This window comes from Phalacrocorax aristotelis, chromosome 17 (genome assembly GCF_949628215.1).
Source record: "Phalacrocorax aristotelis chromosome 17, bGulAri2.1, whole genome shotgun sequence".
Classification (NCBI taxonomy): Eukaryota; Metazoa; Chordata; class Aves; order Suliformes; family Phalacrocoracidae; genus Phalacrocorax; species Phalacrocorax aristotelis.
The window spans coordinates 6,101,436-6,128,326 of NC_134292.1; the positions used below are offsets into that span (position 1 = coordinate 6,101,436).

Genomic DNA, 26,891 nt, shown 5'->3' on the forward strand with positions numbered 1-26,891 from the left:
GACAGGGCCTGCTGGTTTCCCTGGCAGGTCCCTACACCATTCCCCTGCCCATGGCCATGGCTTAGGATAGAGGCCATCCCTGGGGGCCTGTGCCCACCCCAGGCACGGGGCTTCTGGCTCTCAGCCCCACTGTTGGCTGTGTGAGGGCTCTTACCTCAGGCAGCATCTGCTGGCACATGTGGGAAGAATGGGGCAGGGGTGCAGGAGTGGTCCCCTGGGTGCCCCCAGCCATGTTACGTCTCCCACCTTGGTGGTGCTTTGCTGTGATCCCCTCACCCAGGCAGGCCTCTCATGGGGGACATCTCAACCCCAAACCCACCTGCCAGGCAGGGGTGTCCAGGCAGTCCCCGGCTGTGGCCTGGCCACGGGTACAGACAAGGCAGGCAGCTGTGCCTTGGGGCCCTCCATCTGCCCATGGCCTCAGAGTGGGCATCCAGGGCCACGGGGCAGTCACGGGCCTGGGACATGGTGACCCTGCCGGGGTGCTGGCAGGGAGCGATGTGGGCTGTGCGTCAGGGTGCCGTGGGGCAGGCCCTGTCCCCATCGCCTGGGGCTGCCCCATCCCCATTGCCGTGGGACAGCCCCTCCTCGCTGTGCTGGCTGTGCTACAGCAGAATATGTTGGTGGATTGGGGGGGGGGGGGGCACAGCGCACCTGAGCAATTCCAAACCCCTGTGTTCCACCCCTCGGCTCACCAGTGCCAGCCCAGGAGGGTCCCTGGGGCCACCCACCCCGTGTCCCTGTGCCCCCCGCCAGTGCTCGGGGCGCTCCCAGCGCACCCCTCCGGAGGTGATGCCCCGCACCGCGCTGTGGGGAAACTGAGGCACGGCGCCTCCCGGCGTGGGGGGGTTCCCCCCTTCTCCGCCCCTCGTTGCGGGCAGCTGCCGCCCCCCCGCCGCCGGCACGGCCCCAGCGCCGCCAGCGGCATTTCCTCCCGGCGCGGAGCCGCGCCGCCCGCGGACCCTCCTCCGAAGGGAGTCGGTTTCCTGCTCCCGCTGCCGCCCGGCACTCGGCGCTGGCTCCCGGGGAGCGGCCGCAGGCGGACATGGCCCCCCGCGCCGCCCCGCTCCTGCCCCTGCTGCTGGCTCTGCTCGGCCGCCCGGGTGAGTGGGGTTGGGGGGGCACCCCCGGCGTGGGACCCCGGGGATGGGACCTCCGGGATGGGAGACCCGGGACGGCACCGCCTGCGGGACCCGCCGGTGGTTCCGTCCCGGAGCGGACCGGGCTTGGGGAGGGTGGTGCTCTGGCTCCCCAGGGGGCAGCGGGTCCATGGCCGAAGGGGTCCCGGCTGTGCCACCCCCCCCGGGACCGCCCCCACCCCACCCCGGGAGAGAAGGTGTTGGGGGAGAGCCCCGGGGCTGGGGAAGGACCCCGGGGGGACACACACACAGCGCAGCCCTGACGCTTCCCAGGACCCCCGAAATCCAGGCTGCGTCACCAGGGCTGGGGTTGTCGAAGGCGCCGCTGTTGCACCCTGACCGAGGTGACGGCACTTGGTGGGTCTCTGGTGCCTTCCATGGCCTCCCGGTGCTGTGGGGTGTGCGAGTTGACCAGGAGCTGGGGGCAAGGAGTGGGAAAAACCCTGTAAAGCCCTACATGGGCCATGGAGACGGAGCTGGAGATTCATCCGCCTCTGGCAGTTGATCAGGGAACCACTAAAGCCCCCGCCCAGGTCCCTGCGAAGCTACAGGGGGGGAATTTCAAGGGGAGACATGCCCAGGGACACCCGTGACAGATGGAGGGCAGGTAGCTGGGGAACATGGGGACATGACCTGCCAGCAGAGGGAAAGGGAACTGGGAAGGCAGCGGCAGCCCAGGGAGGCCGGCGGCACTGCGTGTCCCAGCTGGGTTGGTCCCTCCTGGCCATCTCAGGGACCAGCGTTGGTCGGTGCTGCTGGGGCGTCCCTGCTGCCAGGCCTCCCCACCTTCTGTCACCCCCTGGTCAGTGCCCGGTAGCTGTGCCAGGTTGTGGTCCCTGTCCAGTGAGGCTGAGCCATACGGGCCATGTCATCCATAGCTGTGCCACACAGTCCCCGACCTATGGCTGTGCTGTGCAGTCCCCACCCTACATGGATGTACAGTAAGGTCTGTGTCCTATCTAGCTGTGCAAAACAGTCCCCATCCTATAGCTGTGCCACGAGGTCCATGCCCTCCGTAGCTGTGCCGTACAGTCCCTGTTCTATGGCTGTGCCAAAAGGTTTGTGTCTTCTATAGCTGTGCTGTACAGTCCCCATCCTATAGCTGTACCATATGGGCTGCACCCTATGTAGTTGTGCCACAGAGGCCCTGTCCTCCCAATCTGTGGTGAAAGTCCCTGTTTCACATAGCTGTGCCATTTGGTCCCCGTCCTACACAGCTGTGCAATGTCATCTCTGTCCTATGTAGCTGTGCTGTACAGTCTGTGTCCTTTGTATTTGTCCCATACAGTCTCCCTCCTACATGGGTGTGCTATACGGGCTGAGTCCTGTGTAGCTATGCCATATGGTCCCCGAGTAGCTGTGCCATATGGTCCCTGCCTTATTTAGCTGTGCTATAAGGTCCCCATCCTACATAGCTATGCCATACTGTCCCTGTCCTATGTAGATGTGTAATGCAGTCCTCATCCTAACTGTGCTACAGAGTCCCTAGCCTATGTAGCTGTGCCATATGGTCCCTGTCCTACGGAACTGCAATGAACACCCTGTCCTATGTGGCTGAGCTATACAGTTCCTGTTGTATGAGACTGTGCCTGTATGGTCCCTGTCCTGTGTAGCTCTTCCATATAGACCATGTCCTATTCATCTATGCCATACCATCCCCAGCCTATGCAGCTGTGCTATATCGCCCCTGTCCTATGTAGCTGTGCTATATGGTCCCCATGCTGCATAGCTGTGCCATATGGTCCCTGTCCTGCCCAGCTGTGCCACAGAGACCGCGTCCTGTCTGGCTGCTGTCTCTCCCCTGCAGGGACCCGCGGGGCTGGGGGTGCCCATGGCGGGCACAGTGCCAGGGGGCTTCACAGGCATGGGCAGGCTTCCAGGGGCAGGGGGCTTTGTGCTCCCCTGGCAGGGACTGCTGCTGCTCCCATGGGGTGAGCACGGTGCTGCGTTGTCCCCTCCCATCCCTGGGGAGAGGCTGCTCGGCACCCAGCTGACTTAGACGGGCAGGAATGACATGGCCTGTGTCAGCCCCAAAGCCTGGTCCCATCTGCCCCATTATCTGAGCCCCGAAGCCACCTCCGCATGATACAACAGCCAGCAGTGGCTCAGAGGGGTCACAACCCCCCCACAAGTTTGCAGCACAGGGTCCATCTCCATTCCTGACACAAGCTGAGAGTGGCCAGCTCGTTACACAAGTTCTGAGGCAGCACAGCCGGATGCTGGGATGCCAGCGTGGCGCTGCCTGTCCCATGGGCCATCCTGCACTGCCAGAGCCACTCTGGCCCCACATCCCCCAGCCTGGCACCCCTGGGTGTTGCTTTCCACCCGGGCCTTTGATCTGCTCCCAAAAAGCCAGGCATCGCCCCCCCCCCCCCCCCGCCCCTGACCTGCTGGGGAGCCGAGGCGGCACCTTCCCTGCTCCCTGGTCTCGGCCATGCCAGAGTGAAGAAGGCGGCGGATGGCTGGAAAAACATAAAGTGGATTTTCTTTCTTTCTTCCTTTTTATTTTTTTTCCCTTTCCCGGAGTACAAAAATAACAGTGCCCTTATCTGATGGGCCTGGGCAGCCCAGCTGAGCCCCCTTATCTGATCCTGACATAATGCTGGAGCCCGCTGCCTTCCCCAGGGGCTGACGGTGCCCGGCTGGCACCACTGCCCCGCATCCCCTCCCCTGGCACCCCTGCCCTGTGCCAGGGGTGAGTCCAGCCACAGCCCCCTGGCCCTGCCTGACCCTCTGCAGGATGCTGCCAGAGGTGTGATGAGCTGCCCATCCTCTGCCTGGTGATGCCAGGGGCCATGCGGCCATGCCTGGTGCTGTCAGGGCAGTAGTGGAGGGGAAGAGGGACGCAGCCTGCGGCGCCCAGATAAGCGGCTGTTTATCTTCCTCCCGATGCTGCCGGCCGCGCGGCTGTCGCGCCGGGGGGAGGAAGCGCCGGACAATAGGTGGGCCTGTGGCAGCGTCAGCACGGGGGTCTGTGCTGTGACCCCACTGCCATGGCCATGCCACCACAACAGTGAGACATGGGCCAGGGAGATGCCGTGATGGGCACAACTTGGCATGGGTGGCCCTTTGTCAGCTGCCAGATCCTGAAGTCTTGATGCCCAGAGCATCATGCCATCTGGCCCCGGTCCCCACAGGGGTGTCTGGGTGGCCCTGGCATGGGGTCCAGTCACCTCCCAGCCTGGTGGCTGGGGCCACCAGGGATGGAAAAGGATGGTACAGGATGGGATGGAGCTCAGTGGCCATCTCCAAAGGAAACATAGTACCCCAGGCACCGTTTATCCATGGGGAACCCCCAACCATGGCTGTGGGGCTCCATCCTGCCCAGCCCCTTTCAAAGGGGCACCCATGGGTGCAAGCAGGTCCCCAGGACACCTCCCGGCACAGGGGCCAGCTTGAGGACAGCCCAGCCGCAGCAGGGCTGCCTGGGGCAGAGGAAATGGCTGAGGCAAACGGGGATTTACAGGATCAGGCCTTCAAACGGCTGTTTGCATTCAGGATTTCCCTTGGCAGCTGCCTGCCGGCCCCGCTCGCTCGTGTGCTGCGCGGGGGGTTTGGGATGGGGCGAAGCTCACGCCTCGGCGCCCGCGGAGGATGAGCTTTACAGCCATTTCGATACCTGAGCTTCCCGCTTTCCTGAGGCACGGGGGACGCGGGGGGGCTTCCGCCACTGCCCGAGCGTTCGGGGCAGCCGGGCGCGAGTTTTGGCACGCGGCAGTGCCGAGCAAGGACAGCAGATTTTTTCCAGCCCGGATCCGCGGGTCATTAACGTGATTGCGCTGGGGGCCAGCGGCGGCAGACGAGCCTCGAGCAAACACGTAGCAGATGGTCCCGTGGGCTCTGTGCCGGCGGTGGGGCCGTGGTGACGCCATGCCGGGGGCGCGGGCCGGCGCCGGGGCTGGCGTTGCAATGCAGCTCCTTCCCACGTCATGTCCCCCCATGTCATGTCACCCCACGTCCGTGCGGCAGGGACTGACAGTCTCTTGTTTTCCACCCAGACCCCGGGAGAGCCGAAGGCTGCGACCTGCAGCCAGTGACGGAGGAGCCACCCATCACCCTGTCCTATGCCACCAGCACGGTGCCACGGGGCTGTGTCAGCAGTGGCTCCATGGGCACCAGCCATGAAGTCCATGTCCTCAGTGTCAAGTGGTCCAAGGTGAGTGAGTGGTGTCCCGGCACTGTCACCCCGGCACTGGCCCCCCAGGCAGGGTGTCCCAATGGTCGAAACCATTTCCTCTAACTCAGGCGCAGTGAGAGGACCCAAATTAACCTCTTCCACGGCGCCTTCACTGAGCTTCCCCTCCCAGCACAGCTGCGGGTATCTCTTGCACCAATGGGAATTTAAAGTCTTTAGAGGCAACTTCTCTAACAGCCCATGGTGCCAGGGCTGTCCCTGTACAGCATGTCCCAGGAAACCCTACTTCCCTGGGGAGGTAGCCTGGTTACAGCTTAAGAGCAGGACAGAGCCTTGGGCACCCAATGGGGACCACACCAGGGAGGGAGGGATGCAAGGAGTAATGGAAGGAAGGATGGAGGGAAGCACATCAGTTGAAGGCGGCCAAGCAAGTGGAAACCTGGCTGCCAGTGTTGGCCCAGCCTGCCAAGGGACAATAACCGCATTGAGGGTGCCCCAGGCATCTTTCAGGCGAGGACAGGCACAGGGATGGGGATGCATCCCCAGCTGGTGCTGGTACCAGTTGGCATTGTTGGGTGGGTTTGCACCAGCACATAGGTTTGCACGGCTGCTCTGCAGGACAGCCCAGCTCCCCTCGTGCTAGCTGGGCCCCGGCAAACCCAACACCCGATTTTGGCCCAGCCCTGGGCTGCCCGGCGCCACACTGCCCCTGCCGTCACCTCCCAGCTCTCCCAGTTCTGCTTTTCAGGGGGAGGTGGGAGTCATGCTGGGAGCCACTGGGGAGGGTGGATTTTGCAAGGGCCCCTCTGCCTCAGCCCAGTGTGACAGGGTCCTGGCACCCCAGCACATGGATAAGCATCAGGGCTGGGGGTGCCCCAGGGTTGTCACCAGCAGTGGCAGGAGACACGCACTGATGTCACGGCTGCAGCACCAAGCCCTGTGGCGTGCAGGGGGAGCCGGGCAGGGACGTGGCTCCACTTATAGAAGAATTACTGGAAGCCACTTTCTATAAGCAGATCCCCACGATGCAAAAAAAAAAAAAGAAAAAGAAAAAGAAAAAAAACCTGAAAGGCGGCGGCGGGGCAGTGACGAGGCTCCCACCGCTCGCGCAGCTGAACAATGGAGCGCCGCAAAACACGCGGCAGGAAAAACAGCCGCCGGCTCCTCCTCGACGCCCGGGGCCACCCGGGGTCCCCGGCCACCCACGCTTGCCATGGGGCCACAGCCAGGCCGGGATGCCCATGGCCCTGTCCCACCGGCCCCGTGCCCAGCGCTGGTGGCTGCCTCCCCCCCCGGTCCCTGGCTGGTTTTCCCTGCCTGCCACCTGGCTCAGCACTTTGCAAGCAGTGATTCAGGCAACAATTGCCAAACTTAGCACCTGGCATTTCGGCTTCCCCGTCCAGGTTTCCGGCTGGAGGCCACCAGGCAGTGCCAGCCACAGGGAGCGTTGTGTGCTACCACTGTGCCCCCAGCATTCCTCCATACTTGTGCTGCCGGTCCAAGCAGCAGCACAGTGCTGGGATGGGGCTGGGAAACCCACAGGGGGATGTCCCGATGCCCAGGGTAGGGATGCTCCAGTCTTCAGTGCGGGACACCCTGCTACCTACAGTGGGGATGGCTGGCTCCAGTGTGGGGAATGCTCCAGCCCTCGATGTGAGGATGCTCTGGTCGCTGGTGTGGGGATGCCCCAGCCACCAGTGTGGGGACATGCCAGTCTCTGGTGTGGGGACACCCCAGTCCACAGTGGGGTGATACCCTGGTGCCCAGTGCAGAGATTACCCAGTTGTGAGATGCAAGGATGACCCAGTCCCCAAGGGGGCTGCCTAGACCCCAGTATGGGGGTGCTCTGGACTGCAGTGTGGGGATGCCACTGTCGCCAAGGTGAGGATGCCCAGGTTCCTTGCTTGGGGAAGCCAGGGGGTGTTTCCTCCCCTGGTTTGGGTACATATCCACGTGGCATCTCTGCATCCCGCAGCCTGCCCCCTAAACCCAGCCACAGCTGTCTCCTGCCTGGTTTGTGCTTAGGGGCAGCCCGAGGGCTCTCCCTGCTGCCTCTGACTCTGGGAACAAGTGGGGTGGCCAGGGAGCAGCTAGGGAGGTGACAGCAATTGGGTCTCGCTGGCTGTGGTGATGACACTCTCCCATTCCACCCCTCCAGGTATCTGCTTTACCACTGAAGGTGTCCATCACACCACGAGCTGGTGGCTGCTCCCGGCCGGCCGTGCTTGTCCTCCTGTGCTCCCACTGCTCAGCCACCATCACCTCCCAATGCCCGGACCTGCTCATCCGCACTGTGAGTGTCGCAGCCCTGCGCCAGGAGCAACGCTGGCGGACAGCAGGGCTGGGGCCATCCCCAGAGATGTTTGGGAGGGTGTCCCTGGAAGAGAATGGTGCCCCCCATCCCTGGAGATGGTGCTCATAGTGCCCCAGGGAGGAGGGGACGCGCCTGGCCACTGCTGGCGGCACTAAGCGCGGGGCTGGCCGGGCAGGGAATGACGCATAGGGCTGGAAAAAGCTCCCGTTTCCTCCAGCCGGCGGGAGGAAGGTCAGGGATGGGGTTTGGCTCCAGTGAGCTGAGCCGGGGCTGGGCGCTTTGTTAGCAAAATAAACCTCTTGCTTTGTTTGTGGCTAATAATAAAGTGGGCCGAGTTCTCTGCCTGCTGCTGGCTGCCTACACCACTCCCAGCCCGTGGCCCCAGAAACCCCCATTCATCCAGGGTGACCCGCAGCCACGATGGAGCTGGGACTCCCAGGAGCCTTGCTTAGCTTTACACCCACATCCTTCACACCAGGGGAAAGTCTTTCCACACTTTCCCACCACCAGCCGGCACTGGGGATGGGCACACCTTGTCCCCCCCAACCCCAGCTCAGGCTGCTGCTTGCCCTGCAGGATGCCCGCCTCAGCCCAGACACCACCATAGCACTGGGCCCCAAGCTGCCTGCAGCCACCGGTGACGTGCAGCTGCTGGCCTGGGCTCGGGACACCTACAGGGGCATCACGTCCTACAGCGAGCTGTGGGACCCCCGCTGGGTCCAGCTCCGCCTGGGAGAAGGTGCGTGGGGCTGGGGGCTGGTGCTGGGCGGAGGCTGGGGTAGGCAGCGATGCTCCTCCTGCTCCCAAAGGGTGACAACCTGCTGGGGTGAAGCACAGTCCCAGGGGAGATGCTATGGGGACCGATGCCCCTGGCCCCAAGCATCTCCCCACTCACTGAGCCTGGTTTGGCTTGGGTGACCCTCCCCCCACCTCCACAGATGCCAGCAGCCCCCTAGACTGCATCCCCCAGGAGCACTTCGATGCCATGCTGCACCTCGAGACTGAGGTCTTCTTCCATGGGGTGAAGGGCTGCTCGCGCAGGGATGCCCAGAGCACCAGAGTCGCCCACATCATCCGCCTGCAGCCCGAGCCCAGGTACGACCCAGTGCTGGCGGTGGGACCCCTGGGGGTGGAGGGGTCAATGGGACAGGCGGTGGGATAGGCGGTGGGACAGGTGGTGGGAAAGGTGGTGGCACATGCTTGGGGATGCTCAGCAAGGGGTTGGGCTGTCTCATAGGCAGACCACACACACCCCCATCCCAAAGCGGGTACAGGACCTGCCAGCGTGGGATGCTGATGCTGGGCGGTGGGGAATCTTGTGTTTTTGCAGCTCCCCCATCACGGAGGTGAACCTGTCCCTGAGCTGTCCCGAGAGAGCCATGAGCAACCAGATCCTCATCCTGCAAAGCCGGGCTAACCTCACGTGGTCCCTCTCTGTCAACAACTGCCACATCCAGTTCCTGGTAGGGCTGAGCAGGATGTGTGTGTCCCCACTGTCCCCCCCCATGGGGGCTGCCAGATGCCCAAGAGATGCAGATGGGGAGGGTGGCAGGAGGGCACCTGGAGACATTGGGCATGGGAAGGTGGCAACCCCCTCGCTGCAAGCCCTCCTAACAGGGACAAACCCAGAAGTCATCCCTGCCTTGAGCACCCCCAGCTGTCCCCATCCCCGCTCAGCCCCCCGCTGCACTGCCCCCTGCTCCCCGTAGGTCTCTGGGAACTACAAGATCGCGCCCATCTCCTCGCTGCTGCTCCCTGGGGAGCGCCTGCCTGACACAGAGTGGGGCCTTGTCGCCAAAGCGTTCGAGAAGAACTGCAGTGTCATTGCCTCCTACTCTGCCATCCCCGCCAGCACCCGCATCAGCCTGGAGATCCAGGAGCATGGTGAGGCCCCTAGCACCCCAGGACTGGGCGGGATGGGGGGGTCCTGCTGCCCCCACTCAGCCCCCCCCCTTTGCGCCTTCCTGTCCTGCAGAGGCAGTCAGGAGGGTGCCTGTGACACCCACCCCCCCAGCCGCCACCACCAGCTCACTGCCCCATTCACTGCTGCTCATGCTCAAGCCCTGGAAGTGCACAGATGAAACCATGGAGATTGTCATTGCCAGATCCCACCTGGAGGTAAGGGGGGGTGTAGGGGTCCTGATGCCTGCCAGCGTCATTGCGGGGGGTCACATCCTGCTCTGGGTGCTTGGGGTGAGTGGCAAGGGGCTGTCCCCAGCCAGTGGGTGACCACCAGGTGCTTTTCTTCCAGCCCATCAAAGACGTGGTGAACATCACCCTGCGGGACATCAGCTGCCAGGCAGAGAAAAATGCCACTCACTTCATGCTGAAAACCCCCCTCAGCCACTGCGGCACCTCGCTGGAGGGCAGGGGCCATGCCAACAATGAGGTGAGGGAGGAGACATCCAGGGTGCTGCCCCCAGCCCCACTGATGCCTCATAGGGGCTTCAGTGATGCCTGGTGGGGCTTATCCACTGTGACCGCCTTACTTTTGCATGGTTGGAAACATCCTGCTACAACCCAGGGCTGAGCTCTGCTGCTGTGTCTGGGTGCTGGCAGAGGGGTAGGGGGGTGTGGGTGGGACCCCCATCCCACTCCACAGTAGGCCCCATCCCAGTGGGGAAAACAGATCCCAGCAACAGGGACTACTACTTGGCTGACCCAAACTTCCCCACCTTCTCGCAGCTCATCCTCAACCTGGCCAAGGGCACAGCGCTCCAGAGTGTGCGGGTAAGAACCAGGTTTCCCAGTGGTCCTGGGGGTGGGGCCATGGGGGAAAGGTGCCAGTGCCACGTCTGGCTGGGTGCCAGGGGGTGGTGGTGGGCTCAGCAGCATCCCCCCTTGCAGGTGGCTTTCCAGTGCAAGATCCCGCGGGAGCTCTTCCTGCGCCTCTTCCCCACTGCTGCCTTCGAGGCGCCCCAGATGGAGCTGGAGGTCAACAAGGAGGCCTTTGTGCAGGTACCACCACCGGCTCGGTGCCTGGACTGGTGGGGGAAGTCCAGCCATCCCCGGGCTGGTGACCCTGACAGTGTGTGTCCCCCGATGGCAGGCGTCCATGCGGTGGGAGGACCACCCGGACGACCTGCAGCTGAAGGAGTGCTGGCTGGTGGCGCCGGGGCGGGAGCCGGTGCTGCTGGTGCAGGGTGGCGAGGCCCATGGCGCGGGGGTGGCCGTGCTGGAGGGCCCCCCCAGCAGCCGTGGGAGGAAGGTCTGGCGCTTCCGCTTCACCTACGCCATCCCCGAGAGTGGGCGTGTCCCCTTCTCTGCCGCCCTCAAGTGCAAGGCCGGCTTGCAGGTCAGTGTGAGTCGCACCCCCCCCCCCACCCTGTGATGCCACCATGCTGGTCCCCACCATCAGCAGTGGCAGCCTGGCAGGTTTGTCCTGCATTGCCGGGTGGCAGAGCCCATCCAGGAGCAGTATCCCTGGTCCCCAAAGAGCCTGGGGGATCCCAGACCTTGCCCCCTGCCAGGGTACAAGTCTCCCCTCTTCTCACCCCAACCTCCACTTCTGCAGAACGACACCATCTTTGAAAAGGTCCTGGAGGTGATGGTGAAGGATGGCTGGCAGCCGCCCAACAGTGAGTTTGGGGCAGGGGAGGGGGCTGGTGGAGGAATGGGGGTGGGGAGTGGGGAGATCTCACCCAGCATGGCAGTGCTGACAGCCTTGTCCTCCCACAGACCGCGGGCTAGGGCTGGCTGCTGTCCTGGGCATCACCTTCGGTGCCTTCCTGATCGGGGCGCTTCTCACTGCTGGGCTCTGGTACATCTACTCGCACACCCGTGAGTATCCACTGCCCCTGGGGACCGCCATGGTAGGATGGAGGGGAGGGCACACACATTCCCCCCGGCCCAAAGTCCCCTGGCCAAGGTCCCCAGGTTATCCAGGGACCAGGCTGCTGCATCACCGCCATCTGTACAGCCCTCCTGGCACTGCCAGAGGGGAATAACCCTACTCAGGGTAGCCACAGCTCCCCAGGGTCCCCCCTACTGCCCTGGGGTCCCCCCATCACCTGCCCTCCCTCCTGTTCCTGGTGCCACCATGGTTCCCCAAGCCTATCTCCATCCTGGGGGCTCAGGGGCTGGCTGGGGAACGATCTGGGAGGGTTCGTGCATGGGGGCCAGAAGGTCCCATGGGGACAACCCATGGCCACTGCCAGCCGCCCTCAGTCTGATTTCCCCTTGGTGTTTCTCCTCCCGGCCCTGTGGTGGGTGGCATGAGCCAGGTCCCATCTCCAAACTGCAGCCAGTTTCCAGCACAGCGCCAGCCTCAGAGAGCAGCAGCACCAACCACAGCATCGGCAGCACCCAGAGCACCCCCTGCTCCACCAGCAGCATGGCTTGACCTCCCTGGGACCCCTGGAGCCCGCCCAGCCTCTGGCTGTCAGACTTGGGGACCCACCCTGGCCCCATTAAGCTGTTTTTTTGCCCCAAATCTCAGGCCAAGCCCGGGGGGGCCTCCGTTACTCATTCAGTGAATGCTTTGGCCCCCTGAGGACAGCCAATGCTGCGGGGGGGGGGGGAGGAGGGCACCCTGCAACCGCCCCCGGGGTCCCCTGCTGCTGGGTGCACCAGGGAGGTGGAGAGAGCAGCTATTGCCAAAACCCCCACAAGGTTCCCCATCAAATGGGGGGGGGGCAAAAGTGGGCATCCCTAGGACATGCCTCAGCACTTGGGGTGACCTCTGCACCCCTCCCGTATCCCCCCAAGAATGCAGCAGGCACCACTGGAAGCAGCAAGAAGTTTATTGGGGAGGGGGTGCGAGGCTGCCGCCCCACCACAGAGCAATGGGCAGAAACCATCCCCCCCAGCTCCCCAACCAAGTTACAAACTCTTATTAATAATAATAAAAATCTTCCCTACATTAAATTAGTCACACACTGATGCTGAGCCTTGCTGCAGCTTGGGGCTCTCACTCACTTTGCCCCCAGAACTGGCCACCCCACTGGGCACCAGGACCCTGGCACAGCCTAGGGCAGCCCCCCCAGAGCCCAAGGGCTCCCCCACTTGGTCTCACCAGTGTGAGCTGGGGGCCAGGAGCATCCCCCCCATGGTCAGTGCCCCTGAGGGGGCACAGGCAAAAGGCACTGGGGTGAAAAGGTCCGAACTGGGATGGCTTGGGGGTCCCACAACCTCCCCTGGCCACCTCCGAGCATCACTGGGAGCAGAACCGGTGCTTCAAGTAAAAAGAGATGCAAAGCCATGTCCCCCGCCCATTACTGGGAGAGTGCAGGGTCAAGTAGCCGGAGGACCCCCCCAACCAAGTGCAGGCTGCCGGTGACCAGGACACGGACAGCAGCCGCCTCCCGCAGCAGCACGGCCCCACTGCTGGCAGCAGGGTGGGGGTGAGCCCCTGTGGCAGTGGGTGCTGCCAGCTGGGGGTCCCGGCCCTGTGCCACCCACCGCAGTGCCTGGGCCAGGCAGGGGAAGACGAGGGCTGGGGAATTGAGGGGTCGTGGGGCCGGGGGGACCAGGAGGAGGGTCCCTCGGGCGGGGGCTGGCTGCAGCAGCCCCCCCACCCGCAGTGGTGCCGGGAGCCAGGGGTCCTGCCCCCCCTTCTCCTCCAGCAGACGGGTCCACGTCCGCTGGTTCTCCAGGCAGCGGGTCAGGGCGTTCTCCAGCGTCACATTGAAGTTTTGCTGGTCTAGGAAGGATGGGGATGGGGGTCAGGGATTAGAGGGGGCCGGGGAGGTGTCAGGGATGGGGGACCGGGGGAGACCCCGGCTCCCCGGCACTCACCCATGTTGCTAGCCATTGACACCTCTGTGAAGTTGGGGCAGAAGACAGCATAGTCGAAGTGGCAGGGCTGTGGGGAGACTGGGGGTAAGCGCTGAGGGAGCCCTTAGGACCCACCCATGGGATTTCCACTGGGACCAGTCCCACACCAGTGGGGCTACGTGGGTTTGGTCCAGAGAGTGGGTGATCAAAGTCCCCCCCTGCACCCGGGGCTGCGAGACCCTTGTGGGGGCACCAGAGGTGGGATACAACCGGGGCCAGCAGAGTGGGCAGACAGCACAGGACATCAGCTCCACCTTGTGGCTCCCTGCACCCACAGCAAAGTGGGTCCCAGCACAGGCAGAGAACCTAGGTAGGCATTGGGGCCCAGTGACACCCCCACCCCACATCCACCCCAAACCTCACCACCAGCAGCTTGAGCAGCGCCGCCGTGTCCCGGTCCCCCGTGACATTGAAGAGCAGCACACGCACCTCGGAGCCACTGCAGGGAGAAAGGGCGGGTGGCCCATGCCCCACGGGGACCCCCAGCACCACCACTGCACCCTGCCGTGTGTCCCCCACCTCACATCCCCTCCTTACTCATGGGGCTTGTCCTGGTTGAGGGCAGCCTGGCGGAACCAGCGGACGCAGGCCTGGATGCTGCTGGTGGTGTGGGCTCCATCGAGGTACCATGTCACGGGGCCGCGGGGTAGCACCTGGGTCCGGCCCAGCCACTCTGTGTCCCGCAGGCCTGGGGAAGGGGGCACAGGGCGTAGCTGGGACCCCCACAATCTCCTCTAGCACCAGGAGCCCCACAGGCATGAAATGTGGGGTGGGCCGCCAGGATGCGCCCTCCAGCATAGACAGCACTGGCTGGGGGCCCAGCATAGCACCCCCCGAGCCCTGCAACATGGTGGGGGGTGGTCCTGGCCCAGCCATACTGTACCTTGGATCATGGCATCGGTGGGTCGAAAGGCAGGCGCCAGCGGCACTGGCCTCCCCACCAGCTCGGCACCTGGTGGCACCTCCTTCAGCTCCCCAAGACCTGGGGGGACAGGCACCCCGCTAAGACCCTGGGGGCCACGGCAGGGTCTGACCCTCCAGTCCCCATCCCCGTGCCTTACCCCAGCAGCCGCGGCGCTGCAGCCAGGTCCGTGCCAGCTGCAAGGCCAGGGCGGCGTTGGAGCGCTGGTGGGTACCCGCCAGCCCCAGCTCCAGCACCTGGTGGTCCCCCTCAAAGTTGTCCAACTCTGGGCAGAGGTAGAGGGGACACTGCAGGGAGACAATGCTGAGCCCCCTGCCACAGGGTACCCCCAACCACCCTCCTGCCACCCAACTCACCCCCAGCTCCTGGGCTCGGTCCCTCAGCACCTCCAGTGGCCGCTCCGGCTGTGCCACAGTGAACGCTGGCACACCAGGCTGTGAAGGACAGAGGTGCTCAGGGCCATGGGGCTGCTCAGGGCCACCCTGAAACCACAAAAGGGGCGAGGACCGGGTGTCCCTACCTTAAAAATGCCACCCTTCTGCCAGGCGATCTTCTCCATGGTGTCGCCCAGGATGCTGGTGTGGTCAATGCCCAGGGAGGAGACCCCACACACCACCGGCGCCCTGGAGACACAGTGTGGCAGTGTCCCCGCTGTCCCCCTGCTGTGGGGACACCAGGCACTGGCAGCCCCAGGGGACAGGCTCAGGCCCACCAGCTCCTACCTGATGATGTTAGTGCAGTCATAGGCGCCACCAATGCCAACTTCCACCACTGCTAGGTCAACCTGGTGACACAGGGACACTGGAGCCATCACAGGGCCACGAGCAGCATGCGCCCCCATGGATTTGGAAATGTCGGTGGGGCCAGGTCCCCGCCACCACCCCTCCCAACCCATGCCTGAACACACACCCCACTCGTGGGGGTACCATCCACCTGGCACAGCACCCCCACTTACACCCATGACAGCCTGAACAATGCAAGTTATGCCCCAAATTGGGGCTGGACCCTGTGTCCCTGCCTCCCCAAGGTCCCCACCAACCTGACATCCCCATCACAGCTGGAGGCCACCACCACCTACCTTCTCCTGCAGGAAGACATGGAAGGCCATGATGGTGAGGAAGCGGAAGTATGCTGGCATGCTGGCATGTGCTGGGTCCTGCCAGGCAGAGCGGGTGTAAGGGGATGGCACAGGGGATGGCACAGGGTATCCCCAGCCGGCACTGGGGGTGGGTCCCCGAGGAGGCGAGCACCCGCCCCGAGCCCCGCCGCCCCCACCTTGGTCTCCTCCAGGCGGTTGTACACAAGCCAAAAGTACTTGCTGAAGAGCTCTTTACTGATGGGCTGCCCGTTGATACGGATCCGCTCGCGCACCTGCACCAGGTGAGGGGAGCTGGAGGGGCAGAGCGACGGGGGCACAGTCAGGCATGGTGCCACCAGTCCCCCCAAACCCTCCTGACCCCTCTGCCTACCTGTAAAAGCCTGTCTTCAGCCCATAGCTGCGGAGGATGCACTCGGTAAAGGCACATGCCGAGCCCTGGGGAGACAGCAGCATTCAACACCCCCGCAGCAGGGCAAATGGAGCCAGAGACGCCGGCGTCCCTCTTTGTCCCCCCAAGCCCCCGCGGCACCGCCCGCCCACCTTACCTTGCCCTTCGTCCCTGTGACGTGGATGATGTTCAGTCGATCCAGGTCCTCGACCTGCCAGAGGTCAACCACCCTGTGAGACCCCCACGGCACCAGTGCCTAGAACGGTGGCACTGGTGCTGGGAGGGGGGGAGGGGGCAGGGACACCCCCCTCACCTTCAGCCCGCTCCTCTCCAAAAAGCCCCGCATGGCTTCCAGCTGGGCCTGGGGGTCACCACGCTCCCGCTTCACCTGCTCCAGGTAGCTAGCGTTGGTCTGCAGGGTGTTGAGGGTCCGGATGGCATCCTGGAAAGATACCCGGGGGTGGTCAGGATGGCACCCATCACCATGGCCTCAGGGCTGCGACCACCACCACGGCCCTGGGGGCCAGCCCGCCCTGTGCCCACCGCACCCCAGCCCACCCCGTCGGGCTCGGTCCCCTCAGCGGTGCCCATAGCCGCCCATGCCGGCAGCACCTCCTCTGCCATGGCCCTGTTGGGACGTGCCGGCAGCGCCAGAGCCTGTCGCAGGGACACTGCGGGGACGGGCTACTTATCGGCGGGGGGAGCCCGCCCCTCGGCCCCGTGGGGAGGCACAGGGCAGCCCAGCAGCCGGCACCCACCCCCGCCATGGCGGGACAAGGCCGCCCGCGGGCACGAGCGGGCGGTGCTCCAGCGCCTACCTGCCCGCCCCGCTCGTGTTTAGTGAGGTGCAAAGGAAGCAGCGGTGCTGCACCTGCACCGCGCACGTGGGACAACCCAGCTGCACGGCCACGGCTGCTGCCAGGGGTCAGGGGTGCCACCGACCCTCCGAACCCGCGCCAGGGGGATGCAGGCCTGGCCCTGGCACGGCTCAGTGCTGTAACAGGGAGCTGGTATGGGACAAGCCCATGTCCCCAGAGTGGGGACACCCTACCCCAGCAGCCGGACCCTGACCCAGCAGACAGCAGCGCGGGCACTGGTGGCGCTTCCGGCTCCGGTGAGCGCGGGGCAGCGGCAGGACAGCTCCCGCATCCCGGAGGGGCTCCGCACCGTCCCCCAGCCTGGGGACCGCCGTCGTCCCCACGATGCCAGGCAGCCGTGTGTGCCCGGGACGCCCCAACCTCCGCCCGGGACGCGCCATGGCTGTTGGACTGGCTCCCGCTGCGGACCGTGGTCACCCTGGGGTGCTGCCACGGGGGTCGGAGTTTTGCGGGCTGACGGTCAGGCACCGGCTGTCCCCAGCGAAAAGAACGGCGACGTGGTGAGGAGCGGCCCGCGGCCACCGGGAAAGGGGCGGCCCAGCAGGCGGGGCGGGATGGGGGGGGGCTCGGTGCCCAGCAGGCGGGGGAGGGGGGGCTCGGTGCCCAGCAGGCGGGGCGGGGAGGGGGGCTCGGTGTCCCGCTCTCCCGGCCCCGTGCCCCCCCGCCCATCCCAGAGCCCGCAGGCCAGTGGTTTGGGAAGGGACCCCCGGTGCGGGGGACCCAGGACCCACCGGCCGCCGCCGCCCTCCGCCTCCCGGCTAGGTAGGATGCCCCGGGCCCCGGCGCGCAGCCCCGACCCTCCCGCACGGCCCCAGGCCCCGCCGCAGCGCGTTCAGTACCTGGTAGTCCATGGCGGGGGCGCGCGCCGGCCGCGTGCTGAACTGGCGCCCGGAGGCGGGAGCCCGTAGCGCCCCGCGCAGCGCGCGCAGCCCCCGCCACACCATCCCGCCTCGCCCCGCAGCCCCGCGCGCCTGCCGCCGGGAGCCCCGCCCCGCCACCCGGGACGGGACCGCCCCGCCCCGCCGCCATCTTTGCAACGGGCAGCACGCCGCCACGTCGGGGGGACACACACGCCATCTTTGCCAGGGGCACTGAGGGTGAGGAGGAGGGCGGCTGGGCGGGGACCCTTCCTCTTCCCGCGGAGCCACCCGCGGGAGAGGCACTGGGGGAGCCCCCGGCCGCCGCCCTCGGCCAGGCGGAGGGGTTGGGCGCAGCACCGAGCCCATCCCGGCTTGGGGTTTCTCAGCACGCCAGCCCGGTGGAGCCAGAGCCCAGCGGTGCAGCCCCGGCCCCCACCTGCCTCACACAGCCCAAGGTAGGGGCACAAGGGGCTGCTCTGGGGCACAGGGCCCCCCCAGGCCTCTCCAGCTCCCAGCCAGGCAGGTGCCACAGAACCACCCTCACCCAGTACACCCAGTTCCCTCCTCTGCTCCTGCCACCCGTGCTGCTGCATTAATCCACCACAGCACTTAACCGCACGGAGCCTTCCTCCCTCCCGTTAACAGCCCCAGGGCAGACAGAGCCAGGGACCCCCAGGACGGGAGCAGCAGCAAGGGGACTTACGCTGTCAGAACCCAAACCTGGGCACCCATTCTCACAGATCACAGAGGCACCATTTCACAGCTCTCTGGCTGCTTTCTCCATTTAAGCAAAAGAATGACACAAGGTTAAAACCAGATGTTTGGGACAGGATCATGTTTATTCACAACCGGCAGAGGTCATCTGGCTTATTGCTTGCTATCAACTTAATTTTTCCCAAAGAAACCAAGTCCCCCCACCAACCAGGCACTGTTTCAGAGCCCCGCACCAAAAGAGATTTACCTTGTACACGTCCTCTTTCATCCTCACTTTTTGTCCTGAGAACGGCCCCACTCACCACCGCTTCCTCCCCTGAGACCTTATGCTACCGACATGCCTTTTGCCATTAGCCTAGTTAACAGACAACCTATCAAATGCCAAAGGTTATCCCCACTGCATTTTGTACACATTATTTGTCTGAAGGTCTTGGGATCCATGGGGCTCACCGACAAGACGGCCAGCTGCGGCTACAGCCATGGAAGACAAAGTGTTCAGCAAGCGGCTCCGCTGCAGTAGGCTGTGAAGGAGCACTCGCTTGGGCTGTTCGGTGCATCTGGGGAAGGCAGCGGTCTTGCTCTAGACTCGTGCAAAGAGCTCCAAGACAGAGGAGTGGACATGCAAGTGTTTAAAGAGTCACCCTGCTCCCAGCACAGCATTCCCAGCGCTGCCATGCCATCGTGAAACCCCTGCAGACAGTGGGATGGCAGGTCTCACCCAAGGCTGAGCCCAGCACTTGCAATTCCCTTCCCCATCCAAACTCCTGCCGCAGCTAGCGCGACAAGGAAAGCACGCAGCAGGCTGAGCGTGTCCGACAAGACTCCTAATTGCAGTTTGCAGTAAAGAAAGCAAGGACGCTGCGTGCTGTTACAGAGACCAGTGATTCCCACTGTAAATCCTGGCTGTATGGAGCAACCAGCTCTGCCAGCCACCCCTCTAGCTCGCCTAGTAAGCCCCTTTCTAGGCTAGAGCCCAAACTCCAGTGAGAGTTAGTCATGCTGTCTTGAGTGACTCTGCCTTCCCCAGGACACCTCCACATTACTCAGGAGCACCTGCCTCGTCCTACATCAATGCTTCAGTGTTCAAAGGATAGTCTGTGCAGGAGCTATGACCACCCAAGAGAGATGAGACATCTCCCAGCAGGGCCCAGTTTGGACCAGGGCAGCTACTCCCAGTCCTGGTGGTGACAGCACTGTTTGCCAAGAGCCCCAGCACTGACACAGCCACTTTCTCCATCGCCAGGTCCATAACAATTGATCCACAAGATTAATGTAACTAATACAGACTGCTGCAGGGGAACACAGGCTTTGTGCCAAAGCCGCAGAGAAACAACCCTGGGCTCACAGGTGTCACCTCCCCAGTCATGCAGCTCCGCGGTGGGTGAGCTGCTGCATGAAGAGAGGAGATGGCAGAGCTCGGTTAAAGCCAGCAGGCACTTCACCTTGAAGAAAATCCTTTCCCAGACGGAAAGACCTCACCGGGACATCCCCGCTCAATGCAACCGGCGGAGCAGTCCAGCTGGGACCCCGCTGGGGAAGCCCCTGCTCAAAACACCCTGTCGAATTCAGTCTGGTTGGTGGCGGCTGGGTTCCTGCCTTGGTTAGCTGGCTGCTGGGGCATGTGCCCACCCCTCCTGCGTGGTGGGGCCAGGTACTCGAACATGGACTGGTTGTGGGTGGACAGCATGTTTTTGAGGTCCGAGGGCATGGGATCTGACCAGAAGAAGTCATGGTTCAACGCGTCATCACTGTCGATCCGCTGGGCAGGATCCAGCACCAGCAGCTTGTCGATGAGGTCGAGTGCATAGGGGTCTTTAACGTAGGCTTTCAGGCGATCCTTCACCTTGCGCTTCTGGCCCTTGGGGAGATCCAGCTTCTGGTACAGCTCGTATTTATCCACATTTGGCCAAACCTGGGAAGGGGCAGGAAAGGAAGGTTGGAAAGAAATAGTTACAGAGAGGAGAGGATAAGCCATTTTTGATGGTAACACCCTCAGGGAAACCAGGGCGAGGTCGGCTGAGAGAACAATACTATTTTATAACCTCCAAGCCAGCAGACCTTGTTCCCACAACATGAAGGAGGCACTAAAGAGTGAATTAAAGCCTGCAGACACGTGGACAAGTCAAGACAGAGTCCTCCTGGTATGGGAACGGCATGCAGGATGCTCCAAGATTTCTGGTTCTCCCATGAAAGAACTACTGGAGAGCACAGCTCAGGCCAGCTACATCCAGAAAGGTAAAATGACAAAACTTATTGCTACCTAACAACTTGGACGTATGTGGTACGCTTTATCCTTAGAAAGCAAAGCTGCGATCACCAGCACTTACCTCGGCCCTGATCTGGGAGACCACAGCAGGTATTTATGTACAGAACAAAGCACCTTCAGTATATGTACATAATGTATGTAACAGAGGCATCAGGCCTCTGCAGCTGCCTGCACAACTGCCTGCCTATGGCACTCCCTAGATTACAGCCCTGGCTGAGATCCCTCAGCTTGACCCCCCACGAGAGGGCAGGACAAGCTCCTGCTAAATAAGGAGCTGGGAAAGGTCTGAGTGCTCACACCAGGGCCCAGCTGATGCCACAAATCACAAGTCAGAATTAAAGAGGCTTTTCAAGGTGAGCAGCACAAGTGCTTTGCACAACAGAACAAAAAAAATCATCTTTAAGAAGAAATCCAGAGGGTGTTCATCTGAGAGACAACCCCCAAACACAGGCTAGAAAAGATTCCTACACGTAATGTTCTGTTCTTTCACATTCGTCGCAGACAGCATCCTCTCTGTGCTCAAAAACAAGGACACGACTTGCCCCTCCCAAAGGAGATCTGGGAGGCCAAGTTCACCCTCTTCTCCTTAGGAGGCTGAGCACAAGGAACATGACAGCTGTAGTTTACACAGAGCAGCAAGGAAAGCGCAGTGTCCCACTGAGCACTTGGCTCCCAGGAGGCAAACAGCATTTACAGGAGTCTCCCCAACCTCCCTGCCAGCAGCGGACACACTTCAGTGCCAGGAAGGTGCAGCAGCCAGCACACAGGACAGGGAAGAGGCCCAGGAGTGCCTGGTCCCAGACCCTGCCCACACCACCTGCTCTGCAGCTCTCCTCCAGCCTTCTGCAGCTTGCCCACGCTCTTGCCCTCACCTCCGGAGTGATGGATCCGCAGAGCTGGCTGATGAGGGTGAGCTGGTGCTGCTCTGTGTTCCCCTGCATGATGGGGCTGCGGGTCCACATCTCTGCCATGATGCAGCCTCCACCCCAGAGGTCAATGGGCGGACCGTAGTCCCGCTCCCCTAAACAGAGATGTCACGTTAGTCACCCGAGGGAACAAGAAGGGCAGAGAAGCCAGCAGAGCCCATAACCTCCTACCTAGGAGCAGCTCTGGTGGTCGATACCACAGAGTCACCACCCGGTTGGTGTAGCGGTTTGGCTGGCTGTTCTTAGCCAGGCTGAAAGCTCGAGCCAGCCCAAAGTCCGCAAGCTTCAGGACTCCATCCCGTGTGATCAGGACATTCGCAGCTTTCATGTCTCGATGCAAGATCTGTACGAGGATAGACATCAAAAGGTTAAACTATTAAGATATCCTCCGTGGTGAGCCGGGTGCCAGCAGGGCATTCAGACTCTGGAGGTGGAAGACAAGGAAGGACTTCCCTCCAGCCTGTGCCAAGACACCTGCTCCTTGCAAGGCCACAGAGAGCAGGGTGACCTCAGAGCACAGCACAGATCTGGCCCATTACCTTGTTCCTGTGGATGTAGTAAAGTCCATTCAATAGCATCTGCATAACTTTCTTGATCTCTGAGAGCGTGAACTTGACGTGGGCATTGCTGAGAAGGCCAGCCAGGTCATGCTCGCAGAAGTCAAACACAAGGTAGATACTGCCCTTGCAGCGGTTGTATGGAGAGGCTACAGGAGAGGCAAGGAGGGACTGTCAGCGAGGGACCCTTAGCCCTGTCACAGCTCCTCCTGCCCTCCAGCCACTCTGCTGCACATACAACGCTCACCAGACAAAACCTCAGGGCACAGCAACACAGAGAAGCAGAGACAGCCTGCAGATCACAAGATCCTTCATAAAGAGGTGCTAACACAGCACAACTAGCAATGGAAGAACAGGGGATGAGGCTCAGATTAGTGAATATCGTTGGACAGGCAAGGAAAGGGCATGAAAATCTTTGAAAGCTTCATCTTATGTTGTTCTGTGCATGTACCGCCTGTGGGGTTTTCTCCCTGCAAGTTGTAGCCGGTAGGTGCACATACTGCTAGCTGCCAGCCGAGCACTATCACTGATTGCATCAGTGATAGAGACGGCACCTGCAAAGACAGCCCCAGGAAAAATGCAGAAACAGAGAAAATCTGTCTAATATAACATTAGAAAATTAGGTTTTCTGCAACCTCAAACAGCATCTATGAAAATGGACTGATCTGTTTCAAAGTGATTTAAAACTCCAACTCCAATTGCGATTTGAAGTCAACAACAGAAAACCTCAAATGAAGCAACTGATTTCAATCATGTTCCTAGAGCACACATGAAAAACATTGTTAAAAAGAAAGGCTGATTCTCATCAGCGGTAATCAGCAAAACCTGCTGATCAGCAACTCCAACCAGAAAATGACAGCTAAGCTCAGCCCCCACGGAAACACACCACTCTCCTCTGCCAGCTAGACTAGGTTTGCAGTTCCTTACGTGGATATAGCCTTTACGGCACCTATCCAACGTAAAAAGAGAAAAGCTTCAAGTTTGAGAACAGTAAATGCAATGTTTCTACTTTACTGGTAACTGAGGTAAAGGTGGATTTCAGCTGAAAACTGGAATTCAAACAGAAGCCAAACAGTTGACATGTCTACAAAAATATTTACCTTAGGTATGCCAGACACGCAATCATCACAACTTCTTTAATCACACAATGAATTAAAAATTAACTTGTTGTCAATGTTTCTACTTGTACGTGTTCAGACAATAATCTATACACAGTGGAATACTGGAGTAACTTCAAGCTCCCAGTCCTGGGCCAGGGATTTCTACCAGTTCAGTGACTGGACTTTTTTTAAAACACCATCACCAGGTACATGCCACTTTCATTTTTATTTAACTGAAACAAATGACTAGAGGATGGCAGGCTTTAACATCAGCTCTCATTTTCAGAACTGTTTTTCCAGTACAAATCCATATAAGAGAATGATATATAAAAACAAGCAAGTATTTATGCCAGAAGCAGAGCCAGGCCAGGTGCGCTGAGCATGCCAGTCACACAGCAGAGGCACGCTGTGAAAGGTGGAAGCACAGCTCACCCTGAACTTCGTTCATAGGAACCGCCCCGTGTGGAGTCACAGCCCTCACAGCACGAGCAATTACTGTCACCCACAGAAAGAGACACCGAGTGAATCTCCAGCCAGAGCTGTGTCATCAGCTCGGAGCTGCCACAAACCGGCATAAGCAAACTGAGAGGGACGGCTCCAGCTCCTGACAGGGAACCGGATGCGCGCAACCACAAGGTCAGCTCCAGGCTGGGAACCCTCTGCTTCAAAGTCTGTCTGGCACTGGTTTATTTAAAGCCCCTCAGACAGTTTTCCAAGACGGGCAGGATTCACTGTCATGGCACAAGCATATCCTAGCAGGGCTGACAACAACTTTTCCCAGCCAGGCTGCAGCAGCATCCTAACTCATTTAGAAACTTTTTTCCAAGATGAGTATATAATCACCCCACATCACAGGCAGGAACAGAGGCCCGTGCTCAGCTAGAGGGGCCCACTCCCAGCACAAAATACCAGCCGGCTTAGTGGTGAAGGAGGGAAGAGAGAAAACTGACAGCCAGGGTAAAAGAGACACCTGCAAGCTACCTTTGGTCCTGCAGATTTCAATGAGGTTCACCACGTTCTCATGTTTGAGCAACTGGAGGATTTTGATCTCTCGCAAGGCTGTGATGGGGAACTGTAAAGAAGAAAAAGAAGACAAGACAACAGGGATTAGGAGCGCAGGAGACCAGGTCACCTCTGCCTAGAGAAGAAGACAGATGTGACTGCAGCAGCTTGGCAGGGGACCTGCTCAAGCAGTACCAGGACAAGTCACTGAAGGGCAATCAGAGCCTTAAAACAGAACACCAACAATGCGATTGCCAAAATTCATCAGGCCACCATGGGTGAGAGAGATTCTGCCACGATACAGAAGCATTTGGGTGGTGCCGGCATGCAGACACCCCTCCCTCCTCTCCTCACCTTGCAGGTTTGTAACAGGACGTGGTACAGCCTAGCTCAAGCTGCAGAGGGGCCTCCTCAGCTGCTGCCTGTGCTGTTTACGCTATTACTCCCTCCTCACTTTGTCCCATCTCTGCACACCCCTGAGCATGTGCCTTTCACAAGTTACCCAGTTCCTCCACGAAGGACAGCCAGCATGGAGCCCTGCGCCAGGGCAGATGGGGTTTTGCACAGGAGGAGGAACACGAGGGCAGCGTCACCTCCCAGCAGCTGTCCTGCACAGCCCGGTCACCACACAGCTACTGCACTACACTGCCACCACGTGCCTTTGCAGCTGAGAAGGTGATAACAGGCCGTACACTTTGGCAGGGCAACCACAAGACCCAACATTATCATAGCATCCGTGAGAGAGGAAAAAGTCCACAGGGTTGTGATCCTGTCCACACCCTTACAGGCTGAAGATCTGGCATGTTATCGTGGTAAATATTGTTAAGGAACAGAGCAAAAACATATCCCTGCCACCCCAAAGCCCACAGCTTTCACCTATGAACCCCCCCAATCCAAACCTTCCCAAACACAGCCCAGCCACGCTCCCAAGCTTACCCCCTCCTTCTCATTTTCCATCAACACTTTCTTCAACGCTACTTTCTTGCCCGTCTGACGATGTTTGGCTTTGAAAACTTCCCTGTGAAAACAGAAAGAAATTGTGAGCAGCACAAGGAAGAAGGGAAACATAGAATCATTAAGGTTGGAAAAGACTTCTAAGATCATCAAGTCCAACTGTCACCCCAACACCCCCAGGCCTCCTAATCCATGACCTGAAGTGCCACATCTATGTGTTTTTTTAACACCCCCAGGGATGGTGACTCCACTCTCTGGGCAGCCTGTTCCAGTGCCTGACCACTCTTTCAGTGAAGACATTTTCTCTAATATCCAATCTAACCCCCGCCCGCAACGCAGCTTGAGGCCATTTCCTCTCATCCTATCACTAGTAACTTGGAAGAAAAGTTAATAGAAGAAAAGTTGGAAGGAGCCAGATGCTCCTGGCCAGCAACAAGACCAAACAAGACATGCTAGAGCCCTGTACAGACAGCTCTGTGCTGAGCCACTAACCTGCCCAGACACATCCCATTTGGACCAAATACCCTCAGGACTAGCTGAGCCAACCCAGAGCTCCCACAGCCTCACAAGGACTTTGGGCAAAGTTGTATGTTCTGGGCAATGTTACAGGTCCCCACCCTGTCTCCACGGTAACTCTTCTCTGCCAGAGCCTGGGACAGAGCGTGGGGCCTCGGGGTGGGAGAAAGAGGGATCAGGGGTGTTTTCCTGAAAAGCTGGTTTGTTTACCCGGGGTGCAAAACACTGAACCACGCAAAAGGAGGAGGTGTTTTATTCATTTTTGTGCAAAGGTGGGTGCTGGGGGGTAACTGCCCAAAGCCAGCGCCCTGCACCGAGACACTACGAGGTATTTATACAGTTAAATGTGTCAGTCACAGCCAATATTCCCACACCACTGGCTAATATTTGGTTAGTTTCTTTCTCACTTCACCTTAAAGGCACAGCTCCCTTTAAATTTACCACGCATGCTCAGAGAGTGAGGGGCTTATAAGGGGGGGAGGGGTGGTTCTGGCCTGTGGGTGTCATATAATGAGGACAGTTCACCTAAAGAACACTTGGTTTTAGTCCTTATCGACACCCCAATTAGTTGTTCTCCCTGACTATACAGTTTATCACCCAGCGCTCAGCATCCCCATTCCCTTCTGCCAGTCTCTCAGCAATCCTCAAGGATACAGTCGTAAAACAAGCGCTTCCCTCTCTCTCGGTTCCCTTCTCTGGCCGCCACACTCTGTTTTGCCGGGCTCACGTGGTTCGTTGGTATTGCTCAGAAGAAAATTCCCTTTTCTTCGGGATACCAGGGGCCAGGCCGACCCCAAAGAGGTGGCGGGGGAAGGGGCGCCCGGCCTAGGCCGGGCGGGGCTGAGGGGCCGGACCGGGCAGCAGGCCCGAGGGCGGGGCAGGCCGGGGCCGACAGGACGCTCACCCGAAGGTGCCCTGCCCGATCTTGGCGAGCTTCTCGTACTTGGAGACCTCGTCGCAGAAGGGACACTCCACCATGTCGTACTGCTTGGCCATGCCGGCCGCCGCCGGGGCTGCAGGGGCGCGCTCCGCCCCTTCCGCTGCGCGCTCCGCCCCTTCCGCTTCTCGCCCCTGACGCCTCCCCGCATAGCCTCCTGGGAGTTGTAGTCCTCCGTCGGCGGCCATGTTGTCACCCCTGTCACTCCTTCGGGATCCCCGGCTGAGCGGTTCGGGCGGCTGCCCCCAGCACCCCGCCGCCGCCGCGGCTGGCCCCCCGCCCCGCCGTGAGCCACCCCAGACCGTACCCATGTCTGTGCCCCAGCATCTTCAAGGAAGCAGCTCCGTGCCCCCCACTGTCACCCACATCCCTCCGTGCCCAGGGCACCAAGCAGCCCCTGCTGCTGGTG

The 26,891-nt window shown here is 61.1% G+C and overlaps 3 protein-coding genes across 7 annotated transcripts; 1 reads left to right on the forward strand and 2 right to left on the reverse strand.

Annotated features, from left to right (window-relative positions):
- The first annotated feature begins 913 nt into the window (after window positions 1-913).
- ENG (endoglin) lies at window positions 914-12,469 on the forward strand. Its single transcript, XM_075112084.1, has 15 exons — window positions 914-1,103; window positions 5,138-5,295; window positions 7,433-7,567; window positions 8,165-8,327; window positions 8,527-8,683; window positions 8,919-9,051; window positions 9,298-9,472; window positions 9,564-9,706; window positions 9,840-9,977; window positions 10,274-10,318; window positions 10,436-10,546; window positions 10,638-10,883; window positions 11,103-11,166; window positions 11,267-11,368; window positions 11,812-12,469. The coding sequence occupies exons 1-15, from the start codon at window positions 1,046-1,048 to the stop codon at window positions 11,928-11,930; spliced, it is 1,947 nt and encodes a 648-aa protein (XP_074968185.1). The 5' UTR covers window positions 914-1,045; the 3' UTR covers window positions 11,931-12,469.
- FPGS (folylpolyglutamate synthase) lies at window positions 12,313-18,558 on the reverse strand. 5 transcript variants are annotated; one of them, XM_075112083.1, is made up of 15 exons: window positions 18,472-18,558; window positions 16,086-16,214; window positions 15,930-15,983; window positions 15,755-15,819; window positions 15,561-15,675; window positions 15,364-15,441; window positions 15,008-15,069; window positions 14,806-14,908; window positions 14,642-14,719; window positions 14,425-14,572; window positions 14,247-14,345; window positions 13,901-14,051; window positions 13,727-13,802; window positions 13,325-13,391; window positions 12,313-13,229 (listed from the first exon to the last, which is right to left on the reverse strand). In XM_075112083.1, exons 1-15 carry the CDS (start codon window positions 18,490-18,492, stop codon window positions 12,802-12,804), a joined length of 1,674 nt encoding a protein of 557 aa, XP_074968184.1. In that variant the 5' UTR covers window positions 18,493-18,558; the 3' UTR covers window positions 12,313-12,801. The 5 variants fall into 5 exon arrangements, with proteins under 5 accessions (XP_074968184.1, XP_074968180.1, XP_074968179.1 ...); XM_075112079.1 differs by lacking the exon at window positions 18,472-18,558 and adding an exon at window positions 17,490-17,596; XM_075112078.1 differs by lacking the exon at window positions 18,472-18,558 and adding an exon at window positions 16,824-17,115.
- CDK9 (cyclin dependent kinase 9) lies at window positions 18,318-26,593 on the reverse strand. Its single transcript, XM_075112085.1, has 7 exons — window positions 26,450-26,593; window positions 25,012-25,093; window positions 24,055-24,145; window positions 21,956-22,122; window positions 21,588-21,759; window positions 21,363-21,511; window positions 18,318-20,136 (listed from the first exon to the last, which is right to left on the reverse strand). Exons 1-7 carry the CDS (start codon window positions 26,539-26,541, stop codon window positions 19,771-19,773), a joined length of 1,119 nt encoding a protein of 372 aa, XP_074968186.1. The 5' UTR covers window positions 26,542-26,593; the 3' UTR covers window positions 18,318-19,770.
- Between the last annotated feature and the right edge of the window lie 298 nt (window positions 26,594-26,891).